This window comes from Aythya ferina (assembly GCF_964211825.1).
Source record: "Aythya ferina genome assembly, chromosome: 7".
NCBI classification, from domain to species: domain Eukaryota; kingdom Metazoa; phylum Chordata; class Aves; order Anseriformes; family Anatidae; genus Aythya; species Aythya ferina.
Window position 1 is genome coordinate 7,578,137 of NC_140302.1, and position 12,597 is coordinate 7,590,733.

At 39.2% G+C, this 12,597-nt stretch overlaps 1 protein-coding gene across 30 annotated transcripts in view; it reads left to right on the forward strand.

The window, feature by feature from the left end:
* Positions 1-12,597, forward strand: part of LOC311439477 (uncharacterized protein) — a 127,114-nt gene that overhangs the window by 39,030 nt on the left and 75,487 nt on the right. For 27 of the 30 annotated variants that reach the window (XR_014694732.1, XR_014694733.1, XR_014694734.1 and 24 more), the window contains one exon: positions 980-1,109. Coding sequence is in view for 19 of the 30 variants with exons in the window: in XM_084525211.1 (XP_084381337.1) it covers positions 1,087-1,109 (23 nt within the window). In the remaining 11 variants the exon portion in view is untranslated. Of the gene's footprint in view, positions 1-979; positions 1,110-11,140; positions 11,353-12,597 lie in introns of all 30 variants that reach the window. The other 3 variants (XR_014694735.1, XR_014694737.1, XM_084525215.1) reach the window with 2 other exon arrangements.

Here is a 12,597-nt window from a genome sequence, read left to right on the forward strand (position 1 = left end):
CTGCGGGGTCTACAGACTGGGAAGACTGACATAACAGCAGGACAGATAAGGAGGGTTTGTTGTGTTTACCAGATTTAGTCAATGCTCTGATAAACATCACATAGCTGGGAGGAGGCAGTGATGCATCTGCGAAGGCAAGTTGTCTCACATTTATTGAGTTCTTTGAGGGAACCCCCATTGTTCATGTGTCCCCTGGCTCCCAGTTAATACAGATTTCTTTGGCAGCTAAAGGCATTATGGAGCATGAGGAAAGGTCTTTAAATGGTGAATAATTAATTAAAAGACACGAAAAATCAAGTAGGAATTAGTAATCAGCTTTCAGAAAGAGAGAGATCACCAGCAGGTAGTGCAAAGATTTCATGTATTCATTATACTTGGAAATGAGTGGGAGGAGGTGAACTATATAGTGATGAAGTGTGCTGGTGATAGCAAGCGTTTTGGGGGAATAGTGTTACAGACCAACTACAATGGGCTGAAAAAGCAGGTGGTGATTAAATGACTCATGTGACAAGACATACAAAGGAATTAAAGTGGAGGAAGTGCTCTCATCCTTACCCTTTCAAAGACAAGCCCTAAACTGACTCTTTCAATCTGTATTATAACTAATGGTGCCATGAAAACATTGGCTGAGTGCAGTAGCAGCTGAAGGAGGAATTCAAATATCAGAAGTGGAGACCACTGTAATGCTATAAATCTGATGCAGGTCTGTGTAGACCTCTGGTCTTTTCATCCCCAAAAGAATGTAGGTGACTGGAGAAAGCACATAGAAGGTTGATGGGATGATCAGAGGTCTGGCGTGACTTCTGTGTGAGGAGTGACTAAATAGAAGGACTCATCAGCCTAGAAATAACAGTCAGTGGAGGATATCATAGAATTATATGAAATAAAGAGTGTCATAAAGAGAGTGACCAGCAGTTCAATGCCAGTACAAATCTTTTTTTTTTTTTCTTTTTTTCTTTTCTTTTCACTTTGTAACCAGGTTTTCTCATTCTGATCAACATCTCCAAGCTTGGGCTCAGTCTGCCAATATCTTCTGCCTCTCATGAGTGATAGCACTGCAGAGTGGAATGGATCACAATCAAAAAGATGGTCTGTACAAGCGTTTTAAGGTACAGTGCATACTTTAAAAACCCATTAGCTAAAATGCTGTCTGTACTTTTATGCAGTAGAATATCAATGCATCAGCCTTGGAGTAGCTGTAGAAGAAAGTACTTAATATTGAATTTTCTTGCCCTTAAACATGAATTATAATGATGATACTTTGTGGCTTTGCGTTTTACAATACAACTCTAAAAATACTACACAAACACTTTTAAGATTCTTTCCTTATGATTGGAATGTCTGCCTTGGCAAATGGTGTGCATTATAAAGATATATTGTAGCTGTATTGAAGGTACATATTACACAAAAAAAGACCTCATTAAAAACAGATGTTGTATTAATTGTATATGTATGTTCTTTTTGAAAACTGAAATTGCTCTTAAAGCACCTATCAAAAAGTTCAAGTAACAATCCCTGTTGTGTTCATGCATTCTATCTTCCACATTTTTGTAGGGGGAAAAAAAATCCAAAACAATTTAGAGGCTCTAGCTGTAATGCTGCTGTTTTATTTTTGATACTTTTGAATAACTAAATACTGCAAGTCAAATTTTGGTGCGTTACATAAGAAACTCTGCATTCTCTCTATATATTCTCTCTTTAGCATCTCAAATTTACTATTACGTGTGAGAATAACCTCAGAGAGATGTTTGTGTATTTAAGAGCAAGGTGGTGCATGGAGATCTGAGGAGAATTCTGAAGACTAAGATTAAGTATCTTAACTACACACCCTTGAGGTTGTGATAATTCAGAAATATGTCTTGGGGGAGTTATAAAGAACTTTTTTCAGGTATAAGGTAAAACTAGTAAACAATGCTTAGCAGAATTGCTGAAAATACTGAGTCCATTTAATCTGCACAAGCAATCCTTTGAAATCCAAGAAACAGATATAACACAGGTTGCTGTAAAAGTGGGGTGAGAATGTGCCAGATCTCTTAGGTAAACAGTCCGCACTCAGTCAGGCAGACTAGATATTCAACATTTGACATAAAAACAGTACCTTCATAAGTGCCTCTAGTACCACCATCAGTGCCTGATCTAGTTGGTCTCTCCATGTAACTGATGGTACTCAATCATGTGGTTTCTACTTACTCAACCCCCTTCCTTGATCCATGCTACTCTGCATACATTACTGTTTGCTCTGATGAACTGTAATCATCAGACTCTTGATTTATGTTACTTTGAATGTAGTTTCTTGTGCTGTCCTGCAGCACTATAACCACTGCAGTTTTTTCCCTTGATGTCTCTTGGGCATCTCTAGTGCTACTGCCCAAATTCTTCTGTCACTGCTGATTTCCAGTGCAACCTTTTTTAGTTTTTAAGGTTTTTGTACTTCAAGTTGTCTGTGACATAAGGCACTCTTTCATGTACTCCCAGTCAGCAGAAGGCCATGTTGCCATCCAGAGAGACCTTGACAGGCTGGAGAGGCAAGCTGAGCAGAAGCTCATGATTTTCAACAAGAACAAGATGATACAGGGTCAGGAGCACCTTCCCTATATGGACAGGCTGAAAGGGCTGGGACTGTTCAGCCTGGAGAAAGGGAGGCCAGGTGGGGATCTCATCAATGTCTATAAATACCTAAATGAAGGTTGCAAAGAGGATGGAGGCTCTTTTCAGTTGTGCCCAGTGACAGGACAAGAGGCAATGGGTAAAAACTGGAACACAAGAGGTTCCATCTGAGTATCAGGAATCACTTCTTTACTGCATGGGTAATGGAGTGCTGGCACGGGTTGCCCAGAGAAGCGATGGAGTCTCCCTCCTTGGAGGTATTCAAAAACTACCTGGATGTGGTCCAGGGCAACCAGCTCTGTGTGTCTCTGCTCGAGTAGAGGGGAGACCCCCGGAGGTCCCTTCCAACCTCAGCCATTCTGTGACTGGGTCCCTCTTTCCTGTGTGCGTTTCAGGCTCTATTTTGAACTCCTAAAGTATGTCCATAGTGCTGTCCAGGACCACTTGTCACCTCCTTATCTTCCTGATATGACTGAAAAGCAAAGAACAGTTTACAAATATGTTTCCTACAAATTTACCTTTCAGGCTACCTTCAGTTATTCTAAACTAATGCATATGAAAAGTTGTGCTGATGCATAATGGCTTAAAGTTTGGCCCATTTCTAGGTGAACATTGAGCAAACTTTATTGCAGAATGATGCAAGCATTTATAAGATGCTCCTTTTTATGAACCATGGAAAAGCCAGAGATGACCTACTCCAAACAGAGACAGAACAGAAAGAAGACTATTTAGCTATGGGCTTTTTTTTTTTTTTTTAATTATTATTATTTTATTTTATTTCCTCATCTTTTCATTTCAGTTAATCTCTGTCTTGAAGACAAAGGTGTTTCTGCAGAGCGTTCTGTAGTTAGATGCTTGATCACTGTGTGAATGTACATACAGCCAGTATTTCAGGACATTACACTGGGGTAGATGCTGCAATTAGTCACTGCTGTGCTTTGCTGCTTTGGCAGCTGCTGGGGATGGTTAGTGATGGCATTGCTCTAGGCTGGGAGGGAAGTGAGGGAAGAGCTTATTCCAGTAAGTGACTTGCCTCCTGTTTGTAGCTTGGCCCACTGCATCTTGCCAGACACACAGGCTCCTCCAAGTACTTTCACAATCATCTCTCGTCTCTTCAATTACCACTTCCTCCTCCCCCTGCCTCTCTCTTCCGTTTGACCTCCTAGTAATTCCTCCGGCACTAGCTCAGGATGGTGCAGTAGGCTATACTACCCTGTCCAATTAAAGATGTAAGTATGTGGCACGTTAGAAGTTACCTAACAAGCCCCTAAACTCCCTTTAAATGAGAGCCCGCTGTCTCATTGATCTTGCCTGACCCACTTTGAATCCCAAATTTTCATAGGCTGCAGTTAGCTGTCACAGCAATTACAGGTTTTTGGAACTCCGCTGTTGTTTGCTCGCTTCGAGCTGCCAGCCAGTAGTAGTAGGCTTATATGTCCAGATTTAGATACAGGCTGAATTTCCCAGGTTCACATATTGCACTTGGGGTTTATTTTTAATTCATAAAGACTACTTGATGTAATGATCAGCAATCAAAGAATACAGAGTTATCACTCTTGCAAACTTTCCTGTGCCTCAGTAATTAAACCAACAAATTAGTTAAAGGCTCCAATGCGGAAGGAGATTGGTAGACTGTGGTCAAGACACACATTTACAGATTTTCCCTTAAGCTGCTTTTCTTGAGGAAGCTTTGATAAAGACCATATGATATCAATTATCATTAACTCTGTGTGGTTTCTCTGCATTTGGAGCTCTCAGACGTTAGTAGACAGGAGCCCTGCGTTAAGTCTTTAATGTATAACTGGTATTTATGCTGCATAGCCTATTCTCATTTTGATTTGTCAGCTGACATTTGAAAGAGACGATTTAAGACAATTTATATGCACAGACTGTGGCCTGTTGTGCTGAGTGACACTTCCTCCTCTGATCTGATTTGACAGAGAGCTATTCCAACAGCAGCAACAACATATTTTAATGCCAGATTTTAAAACAAACATTTTAATTATATCTCATGTTCAGTTACTGCCCAAAAAAAACCTGAAAGATGTGTTTTGTTAAGGTGTCACTGCCTGAGCTTGACAACAAAGTCAGTGTGATTTAATAAACTGACTTAAATCCTCTCTTCAGAGAACACACTCATATAAAGTCCCTAAACATCAAAGTCTCTTGTCTTGAGCTCTGTTCTACAGTCCGTCAGTGTGAGCCTTCCTTTACAGGCAGCAGAAGGAATTCAGCAAACATGTAGATGTGATTCATTCTTAAGATCTTCAAATATGTGGATGAGTCACTGATAAGTACATGTAAGTTGTGCTGACCAGATTTAGAGTGTAGCATCTAGCACTGGAAATTACAGGATGTAGTTGGGAACAGATGAGGGAGCCTGAAAACTCTTATAATCGAGGAAGTACATATGAAAATCTTTAGCAGGCTAGAAAGTTCATTTGACTGGAAAAAAAAAAAAATGCACATAACATATTTTACTGGGATTTACAGACGAGTTTAGGCCTGATAACTCACAACTCCTCTTTGCTCCTTTTTCAGGTGGGGGTTTCCAACATTTTTTTTGGGGAGGAAAGAACTCTCAGCTCTTAAGATGTCCTAGTTCTGTAGCTATTTGAAACTAGATGGGCAATATTGGCTTGTATTTTAGCTGAGCTTTATGCCCACATCTGATCCAGAGGCTGTGAGATGGGCGGTGAGGGGACTGTAGCATGAAGGCAGATAACCAGGAGGCAGAAATGTATGCCTTGAAAATTTTTTCTTGACCTTCTATTTACATGTCAAAGCCCTTGGGTTGCTGAGTTGCTTCATATGCAAGAACAACACAATTTCAGGGAGAAGGAAGGATTGTGTTTGAACACGCCATGTTCTCTCAGGCCCTATTCTTCAGCCTAGACAGTGAAACACTGCAGCATTTTAGACCCTTCCAGGCAGAGAAATCAATTTTTGACTCCCAAGAGAAATTTGGAGACTTCAAAATACACACTAGTAGATCACCTGAGTTAATTTGACTGACAGGTACGTGAGGTTATCACATATTGCTACTTATCTTTCTGACTTAGCACGTCATTTTGGGGCAGGTCTACGTTACTGAGCCTTGTGTTGTGTTTTACTTTTCTACTTAGGACTTTTCTTCTGTTTATCTAATGCCTGCTTGGCTTTCTTTAAAGCTACCACAGTCAGCGTGAAACAGTACAGGTATTTTTTTCAAGTGTCATAACATAAAACTTGTATGTGTTTTGCAGCTACAAAATGTGCAATAAAGCAGCCCGTTAAGCAGCCAAATTCCTGCTAGATGTAAGCACACAGCAGGGCTCCACCTGCACAGCAGGCCTGGACTTGACCTTGTGATTTTACACACTGATTCATCACAAGGATATTTGGCTGGGATGTTGCTATAATCATAGTGAAATTGGAAAATCCTCTGATGTTCAATCACATTTAACCACCTATTCTTGTATCTAGATATGAGCAAACATCTTCAAGGACAGCAAGGGGAGGTTTCCCTTTCCTATGAAGAAATGTTAAGCAGGTTCCATTTTTTTTCTCAGAAACTTTCAGAACGTTAGGATTATTGGCTGTTACAATCAAAACTAATTAACAGCTATATAAAAAACTATTACCCTTTGTCTAGACATCATTTAAAATAGCAGTGCCACCTAATGCTTACTCTTTTTCCACGTTTTCCGTCTTTCTTTTCCCCAGTCACTTCTTAATGATTAATCTGAACAGTTTATAATCTCGATGCTCAGTTTGGGAGTTTGCATTTTAACTTAGTGTGCTCAGTGTTTCTTGCTTAGCTGTTTAGACATGCTTATCCTATACTGCTAATTTCTGAGACTTTCTCAACAAAAAGTAGTGAGAGCAAAGCCAAGTACAGATTTATTTTTTCTTTTTTCCTGCTTGTTTTTCTACAACAGGGTTTACACTGAATTAAATAGAAATGCAGAGCTTGTAAGAACCCCCTATTTCTGCTGCAAAACTCTAATTATCTCAGTATCCTCTTACCTTGGCATGATGTAAGTCTGTGGCACGCGGCGTGAGCTTCATAGATTGCAGGTTTCTTTAGCAACCCCTGATAACAAAGCCTTGGTTTTTTTTTTTTTTTTTTTGCTTTGATTGTTGCTAATTTCAAATTTCAGACTATTTGTATTAAATTGAACATTCTAGTCTTCATGTGGAGCACATAATGGGTTCATTATGAGACAAGAGTTTTGTCCCTCAAAAGGAGTGGAATTCCAAAATGATGCTAAACTCAAGATGAGACTAAGATGAGTGGTGGATCTCAGGGTACCTTCAAAGAATGATTGGCAATGTAGCATTAGAACAAATTGAGAGAAGCAGAGAGAAGACAAAAAAAAAAAAAAAAAAAAAAATCATCAGCCACATGGAAACTGCTCTGTATTATAAGAGCTGTGATGGGCAGCTCAGAGGAAAACCCAGACAGGAGAGATGAAAATTTCCACTGGCAATCTGAGAACAAGACAGTTTGGAATGCATGCCCGTGTTTAACAGAGGCTGGGCCCTGGCTTAAACACAGTCCTTGCTTAACCAAATCAAGCTAAGAAAAGCTTATAGTGCTCAAGACATGCAATTTCTGAGCATAGTTAGTGTTGTAGTGAGAGCCACTAAAGAAACAGAAATTTAAATACTTCAGAGCAGCAGAAACTCTGTGTTATCACTGAGTAGTTTAGCTATTGAAAAGGATTTGAATTTATGGGAATAAATCATTTGCCATCAAAACTGTTCATGAATTACCTCAGTCTTTCGATTCTAATAGCAGATTAAGTCAGGAAAACATTCTTGCATCAATCTAGTGTTGCTACTGAGGCAGCAGCATTTAGTGAGGCTAGGAATTACTTATATTTACCAGGGTACATCTTGACCATTTATTGAGCTTACAGTTAGATATTACTGCATTTTATTAATCTTCCTCAGCAAAATATGCTGGAATTATATTTGCTTGCCCTTTGTCTAGACTTTTACCATTTACACAGAGCCATCTCCAAACTCAATATTATGCATGCAGAGTATTTCAAAGCAGTACTCCCAATCTGCTGGGTTTAGGCAATGAAATTCAGATGGGTTACAGTACCCACAACCTGCTAGGTTTAGGCAATGAAAGCCAAAGAGAATATAGAAATTCATAGCAATTCCATCATCTCTGCTCCTTAAGCTACAACCTATTGGGATATACCCTCCAGTGACCTTTGCTCACTTTTCAAGTTCTCATGAAACAATACTGAAAAGGATGGGGGAGTTAGCTTTAAAAACTGTGTTAGTTACGTGGATTTAGCATCCTGATAGTGTGTGGTCTGGATGTGGACACTGGGAAGCTAAAAATATGGTACTGTTTTAAAGACGCCTGTATTATAGAAAACATGCCATCAAACTTCTAACTCGCATGGACCATCTAATATATAGTCACTGTGTGTGTGTATTAGGACAGAGTCATGACAGGCAATTATGCTGTGTGTTTCACTGCATGTACAGCTCTGCACAGCTTGCACTCTGGAAACAACAACAACAAAAAATAAACACCTCTGTGTTTTTTTAGATAGATTATTATATATATATGTAAATAGGAGGATTAATTAATTGATAATGTGATTACCATTTGAATAAGACCTAGGCACAAAATCTCCAGTAGAGGGAGTGACCAAATTAAAAATCCCGTGTGAACTACTCTGAATTATATGATGCTGGAAAACATTTTTTTCCCCGAGTGTGAGCAGCCTGGGAAGTGCCTAATATAAAAAATAGCATCTATCTAAAAAATTTATGAGGAAAGCAATGTTTGGGGATGCTAAGGAAATGGTGCACTTGAGAGAGGAATAAAGGGAGTGTGAGGGAGAAGAAAAATGAACTCTATCTAGAAAAGAACTGCCAGTGTTTAGTGTAAATATAGTTTTTGATAGAGAACTAGCTTTTAAAAAGATCCATTACCTTTGTGCGTTGTTGCAGCTTTTGAGTGTAGGGTTTGTTGTGTGTTTTTATCTTTTCATTTTTATTTTTTGTACCCTAGCTGAACTGTGTGTAAAGTAGTAGTCCCATTTTGGGTAAATTTTTAAGTTCTATAAACTTCATAATTGTAGCACACAAGCACTTTTTTCCCAAAGACAAACAATGTAATATCCTCTGGGGAAAACAAGAGGTCTCCAAGTTTAGAAAACAGGCTGGAGTGATCATTAGTGAAGCACAGTTTCATGGCAGGAAGTCGGCTTGGATCCTATCTATGTATCCCAGACATTTTATGGTCTGGATACAGAAAGCTCATATGGTGAATGTTGGGGTTTTTAACAGCCATATTTTGGGCCCATAAAATAACCAACTACAACAGTTAATTTTCACCCACACACCCAAATTGCTAGTTGGTATCACAATTTCAGTCCCCTGACACCCCTTACACAAACATACACTATCACCACCAAAAAAAGTAAAACCAGGAGGGTAGTCTTTGGGGATTGCAATGGAAGTTAAAAAAACACACACACCATACACACAAAAACGAGCAGCAGATGACTGATTATACCTTCCAGCAAGTCACAGGAGGAAACAGTTTACAGAATGCATTGCCTCACAGCTCTTCCATCTCTCCATCACCTCCCTGTCCTTTTCCTTTCTTTTCTGGTCTGGTCTCTGTCATCCTCCTTTCATAAGCTGTTGTAGCCCAGAGCAGAATCAGCAGCTTCCAGGAGTACCAGCAACTTTAAAATTTCCTTTCACCTTTTCAAAAATGGATCCATGTGTTTAAGCAGGAAATACAACAGATAGGTTGCTACTGTGTTGTCTTGTGTTGTGAGAAAATGTAAGCAGGCAGCTAGGTTATCATCTGCTCATCCTAATGAGTACTTAGCCCTACTTAGGACACTGCTATGCCCCGGAAGAAAGAGAAATGCTGATTCTCTATCAGAAAATGAACAAGATGAACAAGCTAAGCTGTGAAACACATTAAAAACTTGTTGGTCATTCAGTTTAATAGGAAAAATAAAAAAATAAAAAAAATGAATGAACATGTAAGATAGAGATTTCTCCTTAAGCTGTCTATAGGATTTGGCTCCAAAATCCCATTAGAAATTACTTAGAAGTAAGCCCCGAGTCCTAGAGATGGTTTTGAAAAACTTGGTTAGCATAAGTTTATTTTCAACAGAGATGTGAGTTAATGTGTACATATGTGTCTTGAACTAGGCCTCTCTTGTTAGGAAGAAACATGTAGGCAATCAGGGATGCATAGCTAATGACATAATTTAGAGGGAGAGGTATTGTCTGATTAATTGTATTTAGCTACTCAGTAACTTAAACTGGGTTCAGATTAAAATGGAGTGATTTTGTTGTGCATACATAGGAAGACACTTCATGAGATGTAAGAAATGTCAGGCTAAGTATCATGAGTGGGGATTCTGGCTCAGCAGTTTCAAAAATAAGGAATTATTCACAATGGACTTGAAGCATGCAGATTTATAGACCAGTCCTGTGTTTGCAAAATGAATTATGTAGATTTAAGAGGCCCTTTCTCTTAAGTCCTGAGCACTATCTATGGGAAAATTGTAACACATACACATAGTTCAAACAATTCTAGAAATTGGAAAAACTAGCTGTAAAACTGATTTTAAAATGGTCAAGACACGCCAACCAGCCACATCACCTTCCTGCCTGCCTCATCTAATCAATCTTGCCCAAACATATGATACAGACTGTAACACATTGCATCTCCTCTTACTATGTTCAGCCGGGTCATCTTCTTGCACCCAGCTAAGCTAGAGGGGAGCTTACACAGCTTGTAAACACAATTCGTTGGCAGTCTGCATGGGAGAGGTGGTATTTTTCTTTAAGCCACTTCCTAGGTATTTCTCCCCTCAAATTGCTTCCATTACATTGTTTCACAGTTTCTCATAAAAAGGAAGACTGCTTCCTTAGGGCTTTCCTGGGCAGAGGACATGTCAGGGAAGCTGTAAGCCTCTTGACCTTTCCCAGCTGGAAGATGTTTTATTCTGTTGAGGGACTTAAATCATATTTCCAGGGTGGAACTTACCCATGCCACACACTTCAGCATTCAGAGCTGGTCTCTCCTGCTATCTTGCTTTGTGATCCTATAGTATCCTTCACCTGGGAGGCCCCAGCTTCACCTTCCACATTAGTTCTTTACAGAACTTTGGCCTAGTTTCCTAGTTTATTAACTCTTATTATTAACTCTTGCTTAGTTTGTATCTGCCTGCAGTTTTCCAACTGTCTGAGCTAAGCCCTAACAGGATCATACATGTAGAATGGTTTGGGTTGGAAGGGACCTTAAAGATTATCTGGTTCCAACTAGATCAGGTTGCTCAAAGCCCCATCCAGCCTAGCCTTGAAACATTTTCTCTCCCACGTGGGATGCACAGCAGTAGCTCATGACGGCACCCTGGCCTACAGGCTCTCTTGCTAAAAATAATACATATATTACAGGTACAACTGCTGCTGGTGAATCAGGGGTGGGAGGGATTTATGGATCCCTCACTGTCAGCTCTTTGATCTACTTTTTATTTTTGAAATACAGGTAATTTGGCCAGCAAAAGTTGCTGCTCAAGAACATTTGAGAAACACCATCTCAGATTGATGTGCCTTGCCAGACAGGCTCAGCAAATGACTTTCCCTGGTCCTATTTTAAAAGTCTTTAGTAGAGTTGTGCAATTCATACTAATTCTGAAGAAGTCTCTTGGAACATGCCAAAGATAAAGCGTGCATTTTCAAGACTGCAACATTTTCCAGGTAATTTGGGTTATAAGAAAACAGTTACCTGATCACATCCAACCTGAGTTCAGAGTATGGTACACCAGATCTTAAAATGGGGCAGATTTTTGTGGTATTATAAATGACTTTACAGATGCATGGAAATTCAAAATTTAAATCAATTTTTCTACCATGTTGGGGAGAGTAGTGAAAAAATAGCTTTACACCCTACTCATCAAGGTTATGGCACACACTTATGTAAAGTGTGATTTATCTGCTGTCTTGCATATGTTCCTTTGGGGATTGAGATCCAGGTTGAAGAGAGAGAAGAGCTGAAATGTTGTTTTCTGAGAGAGTGTTCTATTTTTTGAAATGCGATATGTATAGCAGATTTCAACTGTAAATATGTAACAATAGCAACAACACTCTTGAGCTAACTGTTTACACCATTGTGGAAAACAGAACTTCTGCCGTTTATCACTCAGCTTGAACCAATACTTTTACAGTTCAGAGTCTGTGTTCATAGCAAGCCTTTTCCGGCTTTAATTGTCAAAGATTTTATTTCTGATCAAAGAGATACAAAATGAGCCACACTGAACTTAGACAATGTATCACTACTAAAACTGGTTTCCAGATAGCTCATTTTCATTTTCTGTAAATCAATTTACAGTGGTTAGTCTTATTGTGTGGTTTGCATGATTGCAAGAGAATTTAAAAGCAAACTTCAACACTCAGCAAATTCATGGAAATCCAATGACAGACTTACTGAGCTAAATGCAGCTAGAGAATGTTGAACATGGGAGACTTCAGTCTAACATAGCATAGCTGGCAGCCTTTGTTTCATGATTCATCTTAATAATTACCATGTAAAATTAGGAGTTTTAATCCGCCTGTAAAGGGCGCCTTCCCAGCATTTGATGTTCTCTTCTAAAGCAGTATCAGTTAATACAACAGGGTGCAATCTCAACTGCAGTGGAGAATCACTAAAATACTGGCTCAGGTCAATGAGTGCTACCATGCAGAAGGAAAAGTTTTGGACTTGCATTACAGTTAAATGGAGAAGTCCTATGAGCCTTCAAAGTTGCTAATATTGATTGGAGTATATATATATTTTTAAATATTCCTCTGATGCATCTTTATTCTAAATGTAAAGCTCTAACTTCAACTCAGAGGGCTGTAGTCTGCCATGAACTCTCTGCACGTTATCTTACATGTGTCAAGTGGCAAAAGCAGAAGGCATGCTTACATCAGCCTAAATGAAAGTAATTTAGGTTGAATGTTTGG